The sequence below is a fragment of the Oryctolagus cuniculus genome, chromosome 8 (assembly GCF_964237555.1).
Source record: "Oryctolagus cuniculus chromosome 8, mOryCun1.1, whole genome shotgun sequence".
In the NCBI taxonomy this organism is placed as follows: Eukaryota; Metazoa; Chordata; class Mammalia; order Lagomorpha; family Leporidae; genus Oryctolagus; species Oryctolagus cuniculus.
This window is the reverse complement of record NC_091439.1, coordinates 135,765,303-135,780,541: the sequence shown is the minus strand read 5'-3', so window position 1 is coordinate 135,780,541 and position 15,239 is coordinate 135,765,303. Positions and strand designations below refer to the sequence as shown.

The window sequence follows — 15,239 nt, the reverse complement described above, 5'->3', positions numbered from 1 at the left end:
GGAGACTTTGCAATTTATTGATGTAGGCACTAATTGCTATAAAATTCTCTCTTAACTCAGCTTTTGCTGTATCCCATAAGTTTTGATATGATGTATTGTTATCTTCACTCATTTCCAGAATTTTTTGATTTCTGTTTTGATTTTTTTCAATAACCCACTGTTCATTTAGGTGCATGTCATTCAGTCTCCATGTGTTTTCATATGTTCTTCAGATTCTGGAGTTGTTGGTTTCAAACTTCAATCCATCATGATCAGAGAAGTTGCAGGCTATTATTACTATTTTTTTTTTAATTTGCTGAGACTTGCTTTATGGCCAGCGTGTAGTCTATTCTAGAGAACATTCTAGGCATTGCTGAGAAGAATGTGTATTCTACAACTGTGGGGTGAAAAGTTCCTTAGATATCAGTTAGGTCCATTTGGTCTATAGTGTTAATTAGCTCTGTTGTTTCTTCACTAACTGCCAGAGCTGTGCTGATCTGAAGCCAGGAGCCAGAAGTTTCTTTCTGGTCTCCCATGAGGGTTCAGGGGCCCAAGCACTTGGGGTATCTTCTACTGCTTTCCCAGGCCACAGTAGAGAGCCAGATTGGAAGAGGAGCAGCTGGGACTAGAACTGGCAACATATGGGATGCCAGTGCTGCAGGCAGAGGATTAACCTACTGCACTAAAGTGCCCACGCCAGATCTGTTAACATTTCTTTTAAATAGGCTGGCACCCTGTAATTGGGTGCATATATATGTATAATAGTTATGTCTTCTTGTTGTATAAATCCCCTAGTCATTACATATTGTCCTCTGTCTCTTTGAAACAGTATTTTTTTGTTAATGTCCATTTTGTCTAATATTAGGTGGCTATATCTGTGCTTTCTTTCTTTCAGCTAGCATGGAATATTTTTTTCCATCCTTTCACTTTCAGTCTACATGTATCTTTGTTGATAAGGTATGTTTTTTGTAGGCAGCAAATATATAGGTCTTGTTTTTTAATCCATTCAGCCAGTCTGTATCTTTTAACTGGAGAGTTGAGGCCATTTACAATAAAGGTAACTATTGAAAAGTAACTATTTGTTCCTGCCATTTTTTCATGAGTATTCCTGCCATTTGGATTTTTTTTGTACTTGTACTGTGGGATTTTCTGTCTTTGCATTCTTTCATGATGATGATTATTTCTTTCTGTGTGTAGCACATCCTTTAGCGTTTTTTGCATGGCTGTATGAGTGGTGACAAATTCTTTCAATTTCCATTTGTTATGGAAGGTCTTTTTTCATCTTCACTCATAAATGGCATATTTGCAGTGTATAGCATTCAGGTTTTTTTTTTTTTTCTCTTAAGATCTGGACTGTATCTTGCCATTGTCTTCCATCTTACAGCATTTCTGATAAGTCAGCTGTGAGTCTAATTGGAGATCCTCTGAAAGCAATCTGGCATTTCTATCATGCACATTTTAGAATCTTTTCTTTATGCTTTACTGTGGAAAGTTTGACTACAACATGTCGTGAAGCTCTTTTCTGGTTATGTCTATTAGGAGTTCTATGTGTTTCCTGTACATGGACAATGCTTTCTTTCCCAAATAGGGAAGTTTTCAGTAATTATGTCACTAAATAGTTCTAGTCCCTTCTCTCTTTCCACATGTTCAGACACTCCTAATACTTGATTATTGGGTCTTTTCATAGTATCCCATAGAGTTTCAACACCGTTTTTTTTTTTTTTTTTTTTTTTTTTTAGTTTTCTAATTTCTTCTTCTTCTTTTTTTCAGTCTGACTATAATATTTCCAGAGATTTGTCTTCTAGACCAGATATTCTTTCTTCTGCCTCACTAACTCTGTTGTCTAGACTTTCCACTGCATTTTTTATTTGATCTATTGAATTCTTCATTTCTAATATTTCATCTTGATTTCTCCTTAAAATTTTCATCCATATTGTATAGATTTTCTTTAGTTTATAAATTTTCTTCTGATTGCTTTTGAGAAATCCTATGATTAATTTTTTGAATTCTATTTATGTCATCTTTTCAATCTCTTCATTTTCACATTCTAATATTGAAATGCTGTTGTTTTCCTTTGGGGAGGTCATATGTCTTCCCTATTCTTGTTTGTTGAATTTCTGCATTTATTTCTAGGCATTTGTACACTGTTGTGTTTTTTTTTTATTTTTATTTTTTCCTCTGATGGCATTTATCTTTGACGTATGTCTCTGTGGCTTAGTGGTATGTCTACACTTTCAGCGAATACCAAGAGGTGCATGGTGGTTGGCTAGGGTTCTCTGGTCTGTGTTCCAGGATGGGGTAGCTATCCAGGGTAACACCCTAGTTGGGCATGCTAGCTCTCCTCTGGTTACTGGAAGGAGAATAGTCACTTCTGTTGGTGAGACCACTTCTTGTCTTCCAAGCTGAGGAATGTCTAGGTGTTAGTCCCCATTTTATTCAAGTCTCATCTGCACTGCCATATGAACCGCATATATGATCTGTGCAGTCTTTATTGTGAGCACGGTTCCCTCTGCTATGAACGGCTCTAGGCAACCAGGGAGCTCTGAGAGTGTACAGCAGCACTCTGTGATTGCCTAGAACCCAGCTACACCCTGACTCCTCTCATAAAGTCTCAGTGTTTTCTCAGTCTCAGCACCCAGGGCTCTGGAGTCACAGAGTGCAAGTGTAGCCACTCACCCCCCTAGCCCGTCTTGTCCTTAGGAAGACAGGTGTTTGCAGAGCCATTGTCCATGTGTGTTTCAGCCCATTGGATCTAGTCTGGTCTTTTAATCAGATTTAAATTCTGTGGGGAATGCAGGTTTTCTCTCTAAAAAGACCTCTGGGTCACAGGCGCACTCTACACCCAGCAGCCGCAGCCCAGTTGGCTTCACATTGTGCTGGGTGCATAGGAGAGTTCTGCAGGCAGACCTTCCCTTCCATGGGGATGGCTTCCTATCTCCATCTATTGCTGGTGGGTGCAGCTGGCAGTGTGGAGACCATCTCTTCCAATTGCTCCTGAACTTCTGTGGTTGCCCTGCTTACTGGGTAGAGGGCAACCCCAGTAGTATGTGGGTACGCACACAGAAAGTGGGGCAGCCATCACCTGCCTACATCCAAAATTGGTGCCAGCCCTCCCACCACTGGCTGCAGGTTGCTGCTGTGCTGCCATAGTGGGTAGAAGGGGAGAGAGAGAGAGAGAGAGAGAGAGAGAGAGAGAGAGAGATGCACTGCTTCCCTTGCCAACCCCACATTGAAACAGTGCAGTTTACCAAGTTCTCCCTACAGCTGTATCAACAACGACACAGGCCCATGCAGTCTGATCTCACCTGGTTTGCCCTGGCAGGTGCTTTTTCCCTTGGATCCAAGCTGCTGGGTTATTTGTTGTTTTCTGTTCTTTGCTCAACGTCTGCAACTTCCACATGGGTCCAGGTAGTCTCTACTACTCCTTCAGGACCTCCCCCTGTAGCCCTACCCTGCAGCCCTACTCTGAGAGTGTACCTTCTCCACTTTTTTTACATTAATTTCACTTAACCCAATTCAGACCACCCTGTCACTATTCCATCATCTTGAAACCTCGAAAATCTCATTTTAAGAAACTACTTCGATAAAGTTTTCAGATAGTATCACTAGAAGTTAACATTACATTTCTACTTCTTGTAAATACACAGAGAGATGGAAAACAGTAACATGTCTAATCAAACAAGCGCAGACTTCATTTCAACTAACCATATTTCCTAGTACAATTTTATATGTATTTCAGTATAAGCAAAAATGATACAAGAGTGTAATAAAATATATTAAAATTAAATGATGGTGTTTCTTTCATCATGCCAAGTTCAAATGAACATTCCCTCCATTTGAGAGGTAATACTCTTTCAAATTCCTTTTTCAAGAAATGCCAAGCATTTTCCAAGAAACTAGTAAATATCTTAATAACAACTGGAAAAATTACTAATCCATGAATTAATAAAAATGCAATTACAGCTTTATAGATTCATTTCTCTACAGGCATTACAAATATGATGGAAATTAATCACTACTGTTGGTAAATTAAGGCTCATCAAGCAAATGTGACAAAGCTGAATCATGTACAATGACACTTGTTTATCTTCTATAATTAATATTTTAATGATTTTACATGACTATTAAAATTATATCAAAATCATAAAAAGCTGATGATTTAACTTACACTTACCTCATATGTGTGATAATGAGTGTTGTGGTGGGAATGAAAAAATCATCAACTCTGTCGAACTGCTTTCCCACTGGCTGGGTGTGGATGGTGTGGTGAGGAATATTCCCACTGGCCTGGGTTATTACCTAAATATGACACAACCTAATTAGGGTTCAGTATTGCATTCACTTAATAGAATGAGTTTCACTTGTATTCAGAGATGAAAAAAGTCACTTCATGAGAGTTGTTTGCATGCACTCTATTGTCTCTCTTTAAAGTACTATAATATTAAGCAAACTGCAATATTGTAATTGCTTTGCTAATTTTCAGTATAGAAACTTCAGTTTCTATAAATAACTATAAAGGAAAAATATTTGCCTTGAACAATTCCTGCTTAAAATAATAACAAATTGATATGCATATCAGCAAATTGCATATTATTATTCAAGTGATAATTTTGGCATTATTAAAGGATAATTTGGCCATCATGAGAAAAATAAAAGCAACCATATACATGATATAAAGAAAATCTTAGGAAACATTTCCCTCTGTAGGATAAAACTGGCAAAATGAATCTGGAAACTACAAAGTAAATCCAATGAATTATATTACTTTACAAAATTTTAGAGCATATAAAATCACACCTTAAAATTTTTCCTCCTTCACATTCAAAATGATTTCTTTAAGCAAGTTTTAATCAAAGGAGTTTCTTTTTTCAACACTAATTGGTTTCAAGCCTTTTTAGTTCACTAAAGAAAAGATCACTCCATTGGAACTCTTTTATTCCTCAAACCCAATTCTATACAATATTCTATCAGCTCTTTCTTATGCCTCATGTTTCTTTTCATTGTTCCTGTCACAGAACCATTGTTCAGTGTTAACCTTTTAAAAGTCTTTCTTTACTGCTTTCCATTTTTCCCCTTTTAAATACTTTGCCCATTTGGCTACAAAATTCACCTCCTGAACTTTTGACTGGCTTTCTTTGTTGAATATTAATACGCCTCACAAACTAAGTATTTTCCTTTGGTCTTCAGGACAGAAGTAAATAACATTTTTACTATTAGGGATTATTTTCTCCAAAATGGCATTTTTTTTCTTCATTCAAATTTATGTACTTTCATTGATTTCCACTGGGAATTTCCATGTTCATTGAAAATAAACTCTTATAATAGTCACTACAGAATAATTTACATTACAGTTAAAAAACAAAACATAAAATGATCCTTAATGTCTTAAGTGCCCTAGAAATTATAGATTTTGCTTCATTCATGTCTCTTTGCCAGCGGGCTCTGGTTGGATAATGCTGTTTATACTCGGTTCTCTTGAATTTGGGTAAGCAATGCTACTGCTTTATATGGAGCTTCAACCTTAACTAACCTTACAGCTTCCACTTTCCTGCACCCTGAACCAATCAGGTTGATAATACTTGTTGAAAGCAGCCACATGCTCAGTAGAGATGATACCCCGCTGTCCTTAATGAGCTGTACTAGGAGAATTAGCGGTAAAACCTGTCTCCAAACTGTACTTTATACTTGTGTGTCTGTGTGGGTGCAAATAGTTGAAATCTCTATGTTGGTCTTCTGTATAGCAAGTCAATTAAAAAGGAACCTTAATGGAAAATGGGAGATGGAGTGGGAAGTGGGATGGGAGTGCGGGTGGGAAGGCGGGCAGGAATGGGAGCGGGGAGAAACACTATACCCCTAAAAGCCGTACATATGAAAATTTGTATTCATTAAATAAAAACCTTAAAAAAAGCAGCAGATACCCAGCTGAACAACACTAGCAGGTCACAGACAGGGGGATGAGGTCATAAAGACCCTCCAGCTCTTACCAGATCATTGGCGTCACATGATCACTCTTACATCACACTGGCAGAATTTCCCAAAAACCAAGTCACAGAATTGTGAAGCATAAATGATTTTTTAGCTTTGTTTAATTTTAAAACATAAAGTTTTGCGGAGGCTGATTTGCAACAACAGATAACTGAAATTACATTTTATGTTTTAGATGGCTCAAATGACACTTATATCTAGAACATATAAATTATACCATCAATATTTTATCTAAATATTTCATTTCAAATGATCTGCCATTTATGAATACACATCGTAATAATGAAAATACCTCAGAAACATTAACATTTTGTTAGTGGCAAATAATCGAAAATAAAAATATTCTATCCAAGCTACTTTACTGAAAAATGGCCAGAGGCTAATGATTTACTGTCTTGTAAGGAGATGCATATTCAAGACAGTAGTACTATAACAAGGCAATTTGAATGCTAGCAGAAAACATTTGTCTAGCACAAAACATTTCTTTCAATTCCATTCCTATTTTCTTTCCAACTAGTTACTCCAAAAATCTGTGGACTGTGCCAAAGTATCACGATTAAAATTGATATATTTTTTCTGCCCGTGATATTCTGCAATAAACAACTTTGAAGCAGTAGCAAAATTGTTGGGAGCAGCACGTGGCTGGTTCTCTTAGAGGCCTAGGCTTTGGAGCCCACCGCACAGCAGGAATTCTGCTGCAGGCATGCTTGGCCTGCCTGCAAAGGCTGAGCTATGTCAGTGGCAAGGGTCACTTGACATGATGCTGAGACAGCTATGGGGATGCTGCGGGCCTGGGAAACAGCAAGTGCCAGGTTCGCCCCTGTTAACAGTTATTCTCCCTCATGACTCATCAACACTGGGGTTGTTCTCTCAATCCCGGTTCCAATCAGACAAGTCCTTCCTGTAAACACCGAAACTCCCCACTGTTCCCTGTTTCCCTGTGCTTAAACCCCTTCATCATAAATTCCTGTTTGCAGGAAACTGTACATTTTTTATGATCAACCAATCATGCCACTGCTGATACTAAGTACTTGGAGTAACCAGATGTCTGGGTCTCTGCTTCTGTCTCCACTTCGGCAGTGGACAGAGTGTCCCGCGGTTTCCCCACATTTAAATCTTTAATCTGAGTCTGCTTCCTTAATCTATGCAACACCGTTCCTCTTTCTGGTTTACCTAACACCCTGCCATGCTGGACACAGCACAAAATTACACAAATTCCCTCATTAAAAATTAGCCAGTTCCTGGGAATTTACCCAAAGGAAATGAAACCAACATGTGAAAGAGTTGTTATCATCCCCACGTTTATAGCAGCTCGATTCACAGAAGCTAAGATACCGGATCAACCCAGATGTCTATCAACTGAGGACTGGATAAAAATTGTGTTGCAATTACAGGATGGAATACAACTCAGCCATAAAAAGAATGAAATCCTGTCTTTTGCAACAAAACGGATGAAACTGGAGATAATTATGCTTAAAAGGACAAATATCATATGTTCCAAAAACACACATGTATGTTTCTTTCTGATGTGTGGTAGTTAATACGGAATACAAAAAAATCCCAATATGTAAGAATGAAAGACATCTTATGATTTGATTATTTGTTTATAGCCCTTGTCTATATTCCTGTGGAACTGTGATCTTTCCATTTTTTACTTGTTGAACATTAAGGTTAGTGATGTGTTAAGGCTGTAATTATAAAGTAAATTAAAAGTACATTTTGACAAAAATTAAAGAAAAAAACAAAGGAAAGGAGGAGGAAGATTGAGGAAGGGAGGGAAATATGGTAATATTAAAAATGTATCTGTGAGATACATGACATCTCTTCTCCTTGTATTAGTAACTGTGATGGTTGAATGTGTCCCCTAAAAGTCCATGCATTAGTCTCAATGCTGTGGTGTGAGGAGGGGAGGTTTCAGGGCTGCCTTCACGAGTGGATTAATGGATTTAGAGAGCATCTTTGTTACCACAGTGAGAGCTCTCTGACATGCTCCATCCATGTTGTTGTGTGATGCCCGCTACCTGCAAATACGCAGCACGGAGACCCTCACATAAGCTGCCTCCATGACCTTGGACTTCCCAGATTCCAGGACTGCCGGCCAAGGTAAACCTCTGTTCCCTATAAATCACCATCTTAGGCAGTCTATTATGGCAACAGCAAACTCACCAAGACAGATGAATTATGACTTGTTTCCCCTAAAAGCATCAATGTTGTCATCATATGATATTCTTTTTGCCTAGACATACAGCCTTTAATAAATCTGACCTGTGATTTTTCCAATCAAAAAAGTACTTGAGTAACAACTTCTTTTTTGTCTCTTTCATTGGGAATAATGCTACTATCTTCATTTGGAAGAATGTCGTCGTTAAATGTTCATAAATATCAAGGAAGATATCAAAAGGATTAAAACTTATTATTTTCTCGTGTATACTGAGATGCACTTACCTGCAGTGTGGGTGATGCCTTATCCATGGAGCCCCAGCTGTGCACCCAGACCTGGTCGTGTGATTTGTCGTAGTGCAGTTTAACTGGGACAGGGTCTGTGCTCACTGCCTATAATAAGGAAAAAATAGGGAAAAATAAGTGTATTCATCTGGAATATTTGTTTAAAATTATTTCCCAAACTATGAAAGGTTTCAAGAATTTTTATGTTAGGTTCATTATTTATTTTTCCAACTATCTATGTTTCTAAACCTTTTTTGATTAATTTGGAAATAAGTTTACTTTAAAATTTATTCATTATTTCCAAAATTTTATTAGTTTTTATGGTCATTTGTTACTTATACAAATTGGATGTTAAGAAAAAGGTATTTAGAAACTGAAGACACAAAAGATTAAGATTTTTGTTTTATTCAAGTATTGAATTCAGGTGAGAAAAAATGCTTATCCTGTTAGTTTTCTACCACCCTCATACTGGTTTGGGACTTGATCATCTATAATGCTAAAGCACCAACAATATGATATATGATTGTTAACTCTAAAAACTGATTACCTAATTTAATTTCCTTAATGAGAAATCCAAAACCACATAAATATAAAGAGGCATTTTTTTTTGCACTATGCTTGGTATGGTAAATGTGTTTTTCTGCTAATATTTATAATATTTAGCATTTACTTAAAACAACTCCCAGAAAACAAATTGCTGCAAGGAAGTTATTTTACTTACCTTAATTTCAAGCTATTTATATTACAAGCTAACAGCTTTTAAAGGTAATTTCCTGTAGTAGTTACTCATATATGTTTTCTAATTTTATAACTTAAATTGTATTCAATAAAACAACATTTATTCAATAATGAAAGCATTTCTTCTCAAAGTACAGCTAAATATCTTTAGAGAACTTTCTAAGCTCTAATTCATAATAGAATGGTCTTCCCAGTAGGTTAGTTACAGATATACTATAATTGTGGCTGGGCATATGCAAATTCATATTTTTATTTGGAAGTTGAAAAATTAGTCTTACTAATATACCTCTTTGAAAATCATGTCTTGATTTTCACCTACTTTAAATTCTCAATATTGAAGGGTAACTGAAAGTGATTATCAGATTTCTGAAGAGACATATTTAAACATTTTTATATCAATGTCTTTACCCCTTTCTTGCAAACAGAGCAAAGATATAGTTTTGCCATCAGGTAACAGCAATATTCTCTGAGAAGGGAGAGCACTTGGTGAACCACAAATATTTAAACCAACGATCAATCCCATTCCCTTCTGGAGGGATGAGGTGGTTGCATTGCATATACTACTTTCTGCATGGTAAAAGTTAATACGGGGCATCATTCCTGAGAATACATTATATGTCATCCACAAAGACACTAGGAGAAGCCTGCCTTGTACCTCAATTTCTCCCTTTTCATGCTTTGGATATGACTATCTGAGGATCTTAAGCTTTACATTTCCAAATCCATTTTGAGGCTATGTAACCACAGGCTTTAGGAGGAAAAGCTGACCATTTGAGAATGCAGTAAGAGGAAAATAAAAGGCAACAGAATTATTGGTCATAACCTTGAATTCCTGCATGAGCCTAAACTTAGTGCTACTAAGGTAATAAAATACCTATATTGTTTAAGTAACAGCTGGTCTGGTATTATTTTCATTGTATTTGAATGAATGTATTACTCATCAAGAATTACAATGTGTATATAGCAGAAGAACCACAATTAACAAGTATGCTAGTGGGCTGGCTTTGTGGGACAGTGAGTTAAAATCCTGCTTGCAACACTGGTATCCCATACCCGAGTGTTTCTTGAGGTCTGGTTGCACTACTCCTAATCTACCTCCCAGCTAATATACTTGGAAAGGCAGTCAACGATAGCTCAAGTAATTGGGTACCTGCAACCCACATGAATGGATGGAATTCTATGCTCTAGGTTTGTGCCTGGGACCAGCCCCATCCAATACATCCATTTGGGAGTGAACTAACAGATGGAAGATATCCCTCTCTCTCTCTTTGTGTCTGCCTCTCTCTCTCTCTCTTTTTTTAAAAAATATTTATTTATTTGAAAGACAGAGTAACACAGAAGAGAGAGAGAGAGACAGAGAGACAGAGAGAGAGAGAGAGAGTCTTCCATCCACTGGTTCACTCCCCAAATGTCTGAAACGGCTGAAGCAGGGCTGATCTGAAGCAAGGAGCCAGGAGCTTCTTCATTCTTCCTGGTCTGATACGTGGCTTCAGGGGCCAAGGACTTGGGCCATCTTCGGTTTGCTTTCTCAGGCCATAGCAGAGAGCTGGATTAGAAATGAAGCAGTCAGATCTGGAACTGGCACTCATGTGGGATACCAGCACTGCAGGCAGCAGCTTTACCTGCTGCACCAGAGCATCAGCCACTGTCTCTCACTCTCTTGTGTCATGCTGTCTCTCAAATGAAATAATTGTACCTTAAAAAGTTAAATATACTAATGACAAAGCAGCAGGATACTTTGACATTTCATGTTTTCCCATCTTTTTGTTAACCTTATCTATGTGGGATTATAATAGCCTGTTTGCATGAGCTTCAAATTAAATAATAATTAGATATTTAAATATTATAGACAAACTAGTTCAATATAAACAAAAGCAACAATAACAAAAAGCCTCATTGCTACTCAGTTATAAGAATATGGTTATAAAATAATTAGAGGTAATAAGAGGTTTCAAGGAATCATTTAGAGAGAATGGTGAGATATACTCCAGGTTTTAAGAGAAAAAACTGTCAAACCAGAATATTGTACCCTGAAAATCTCTCATTTATGATGAAGGTGAAATAAGACCTTCCATAACAAACAGAAATTAAAGAATTTGTCACCACCCATCCAGCCTTGCAAAAAGATGATTAAGGATGTGATGCACACTAAAACACAAAAACATGTTCATCACTACAAAAGAAGGTGAAGGCATAAAATCTCCAGTAAAAATACAAAGGAAATACAAAATAAACAATAGGAATATTTATGGAAAAATGACAGGGCAAATTTGTTATTTATCAATAGTCACTTTGAATGTAAAAGGCCTCAACTCTCCAGTTTAAAGACACAGACTGGCTGAATGTATTAAAAACCAAAACCCATCTATTTGCTGCCTACAAGAAACACATCTCACTAACAAAGATGCACACACTGAAAGTGAAGGGTTGGAAAAAGATATTCCATGCTAACAAAAAACCAAAAAAGAACTGAGGTAGCCATCCTAATAACAGACAGAATAGACTTTAACACAAAAACTGTGAAAAGAGACAAAGAAGGGCACTATTAATGATTAAGGGAGCAATTCAGTAGGAAGATGTGACTATTATAAACATATATGCACATAATTACAGGGCACCTGGCTATTTCAAAGAAATTTTAAGGAATCTAAATTGAGACACAGACTCAAACACAATAGTAATGGGAGACTTCAATACCCCACTTTCAGCAGTGGACAGATCAACAAGACAGGAAGTCAGCAAGCAAAAAATGGAGTTAATTGACACTATTTTCCAAATGAATCTAACAGCTATCTATAGAACTTTCCATTCTACAGTTGTAGAAATCACATTCTCTAGAATTGATCACACGCTAGGCCATAAAGCAAGTCTCAGAACTAAAAAAATAAAATTATACCATGCACCTTTTTGGACCACAATGGAATGAAGCTGGAAATCAGCAACACAGGACATAATTTATTTGGAAAATATATATATAAAATCAATGCACAAAAATCAACAGCTTTGTATACACAGACAATGCCATGGCTGAGGAAGAACTTCTAAGATCAATCCCATTCACAATAGCTACAAAAACAATCAAATACCTTGGAATAAACTTAACCAAGGATGTTAAGGATATCCACAATGAAAATTACAAAACCTTAAAGAAAGAAATAGAAGAGGATACCAAGAAATGGAAAAATCTTCCATGCTCATGGATTGGAAGAATCAATATCATCAAAATGTCTATTCTCTCAAAAGCAATTTATAGATTCAATGCAATACCAATCAAGATACCGAAGACCTTCTTCTCAGATCTGGAAAAAATGGTGCTGAAATTTATATGGAGACACAGGAGACCTCGAATAGCTAAAGCAATCTTGTACAACAAAAACAAAGCTGGAGGCATCACAATACCAAATTTCAGGACATACTACAGGGAAGTTGTAATCAAAACAGCATGGTACTGGTACAGAAACAGATGGATAGACCAATGGAACAGAACTGAAACACCAGAAATCAATCCAAACATCTACAGCCAACTCATATTTGATCAAGGATCCAGAACCAATCCCTGGAGTAAGGACAGTCGATTCAATAAATGGTGCTGGGAAAATTGGATTTCCACGTGCAGAAGCATGAAGCAAGACCCCTACCTTTCACCTTACACAAAAATTCACTCAACATGGATTAAAGACTTAAATCTACGACCTGATACCATCAAATTATTAGAGAGCATTGGAAAAACCCTGCAAGATATAGGTACCGGCAATGACTTCTTGGAGAACACCCCAGAAGCACAGGCAGTCAAAGCCAAAATTAACATTTGGGATTGCATCAAATTGAGAAGTTTCTGTACTGCAAAAGAAACAGTCAGGAAAGTAAAGACAAAACCGACAGAATGGGAAAATATATTTGCAAACTATGCAACTGATAAAGGGTTGATAACCAGAATCTACAAAGAAATAAAGAAACTCCACAACATCAAAACAAATAACCCACTTAAGAGATGGGCCAAGGACCTCAATAGACATTTTTCAAAAAAGGAAATCCAAATGGCCAACAGACACATGAAAAAATGTTCAAGATCACTAGCAATCAGGGAAATGCAAATCAAAACCACAATGAGGTTTCACCTCACCCCGGTTAGAATGGCTCACATTCAGAAATCTACCAGCAATAGATGCTAGAGAGGATGTGGGGAAAAAGGGACACTAACCCACTGTTGGTGGGAATGCAAACTGGTTAAGCCACTATGGAAGTCAGTCTGGAGATTCCTCAGAAACCTGAATATAACCCTACCATTCAACCCAGCCATCCCACTCTTTGGAATTTACCTAAAGGAAATTAAATTGGCAAACAAACAGGCTTTCTGCACATTAATGTTTATCACAGCTCAATTCACAATAGCTAAGACCTGGAACCAACCCAAATGCCCATCAACAGTAGACTGGATAAAGAAATTATGGGACATGTACTCTATCGAATACTATACAGCAGTCAAAAACAACGAAACCCGGTCATTTGATACAAGATGGAGGAATTTGGAAAACATCATGCTGAGTGAAATAAGCCAGTCCCAAAGGGACAAATATCATATGCTCTCCCTGATCGGTGACAACTAACTGAGAACCAAAAGGGAAACTTGTTGAAATGAAATGGACACTATGAGAAAAAGTGACTTGATCAGCTCTTGTCCTGACGCTTGATGTACAATGTAATACTTTATCTATTTTAGTATTTTTTTTTGTTCTAGTACCATTGGTTGAACTCTGTAATTCACACACAATTATTCTTAGGTGTTTAAATTTAACTGAAAAGTGATCCCTGTTAGGAATTTGGAAAACATTATGCTGAGTGAAATAAGCCAATCCCAAAGGGACAAATACCACTTGTTCTCCTTGATAGGTGACAACTAACTGAGCACCAAAAACGAAACCTGTTAAAGTGAAATGAACACTATGAGAAATGGTGACTTGATCAGTCCTCACCCTGACTGTTGATGAACAACTTGATATGTTATCCCTCTTAGTATTTTTTTCTTTGTTCTACTTAATACTTTTGGTTGAATACTGTAATCAATACACAATTCTTCTTAAGTGCTGAAACTTAACTGAAAAGTGATCACTGTTCAATATAAGAGTGGGAATAAGAGAGGGAAGAGATGTGCAATTCGGGACATGCTCAAGCTGACTTACCTCAAACGGTAGAGTTAGAAACATACCAGGGGATTCCAATTTAATCCCATCAAGGTGGCATGTACCAATGCCATCTCACTAGTCCCAGCGATCAATTTCTGTTCACAATTGATCATAATGATAGGACTAAGAATCAAAGGGATCACATAAACAAGAATAGTGTCTGCAAATACTAGGTGATGGAATAAAAAAGGGAGAGAACGATCCAACATGGGAAGCGGGATACACAGCAGAATCATAGAATGGCAGATGTCCTAAACAGCACTCTGGCCTCAGAATCAGCCCTTCAGGCATGCGGATCCGGCTGAAATGCCCATGAGAGTATTTCAGGCATGGAAAGCCAAGACACCCTGGGGGGGGGGGGAACCTAAATGAAAGATCTCCGCAAGTGAGATCCCAGTGGAAAGAACGGGTCATCAAAGAAGGAGGTACCTTTCTCTGAAGGGAGGAGAGAACTTCCACTTTGACCATGGCCTTGTCTAAATATGATCAGAGTCAGTGAACTCAGGGGGGTTCCATAGCCTTGGCAGCTCATTCAAGAGCCTAGGGTGATTACTGAGGCCATAAACAAGAGTGTCAATTTGTTAAGTCAACAACAGGAGTCACTGTGCACTTACTCCTCATGTAGGATCTTTGTCCTTAGTGTGCTGTACATTGAGATTTAATGCTATAACTAGTACTCAAGCAGTATTTTCACTTTATGTTTCTGTGTGGGAGCAAACTGTTGAAATCTTTATTTAATGTATGCTAAACTGATCTTCTGTATATAAAGAGAATCGAAAATGAATCTTGATGTGAATGGAAGGGGAGAGGGGGTGGGAAAGGGGAGGGTTGCGGGTGGGAGGGATGTTATGGGGGGGAAGCCATTGTAATCCATAAGCTGTACTTTGGAAATTTATATTCATTAAATAA

At 37.4% G+C, this 15,239-nt stretch overlaps 1 protein-coding gene across 6 annotated transcripts in view; it reads right to left on the bottom strand.

Moving 5' to 3' along the window:
* FSTL5 (follistatin like 5) overlaps positions 1-15,239 on the bottom strand; it is an 837,077-nt gene that overhangs the window by 65,102 nt on the left and 756,736 nt on the right. For all 6 annotated transcript variants that reach the window (XM_051831718.2, XM_051831717.2, XM_051831719.2 and 3 more), the window contains 2 exons: positions 8,410-8,517; positions 4,154-4,278 (listed from right to left, as the gene is read on the bottom strand). In XM_051831718.2, coding sequence (XP_051687678.2) covers positions 4,154-4,278; positions 8,410-8,517 — 233 coding nt within the window. The remainder of the gene's footprint in view (positions 1-4,153; positions 4,279-8,409; positions 8,518-15,239) is intronic.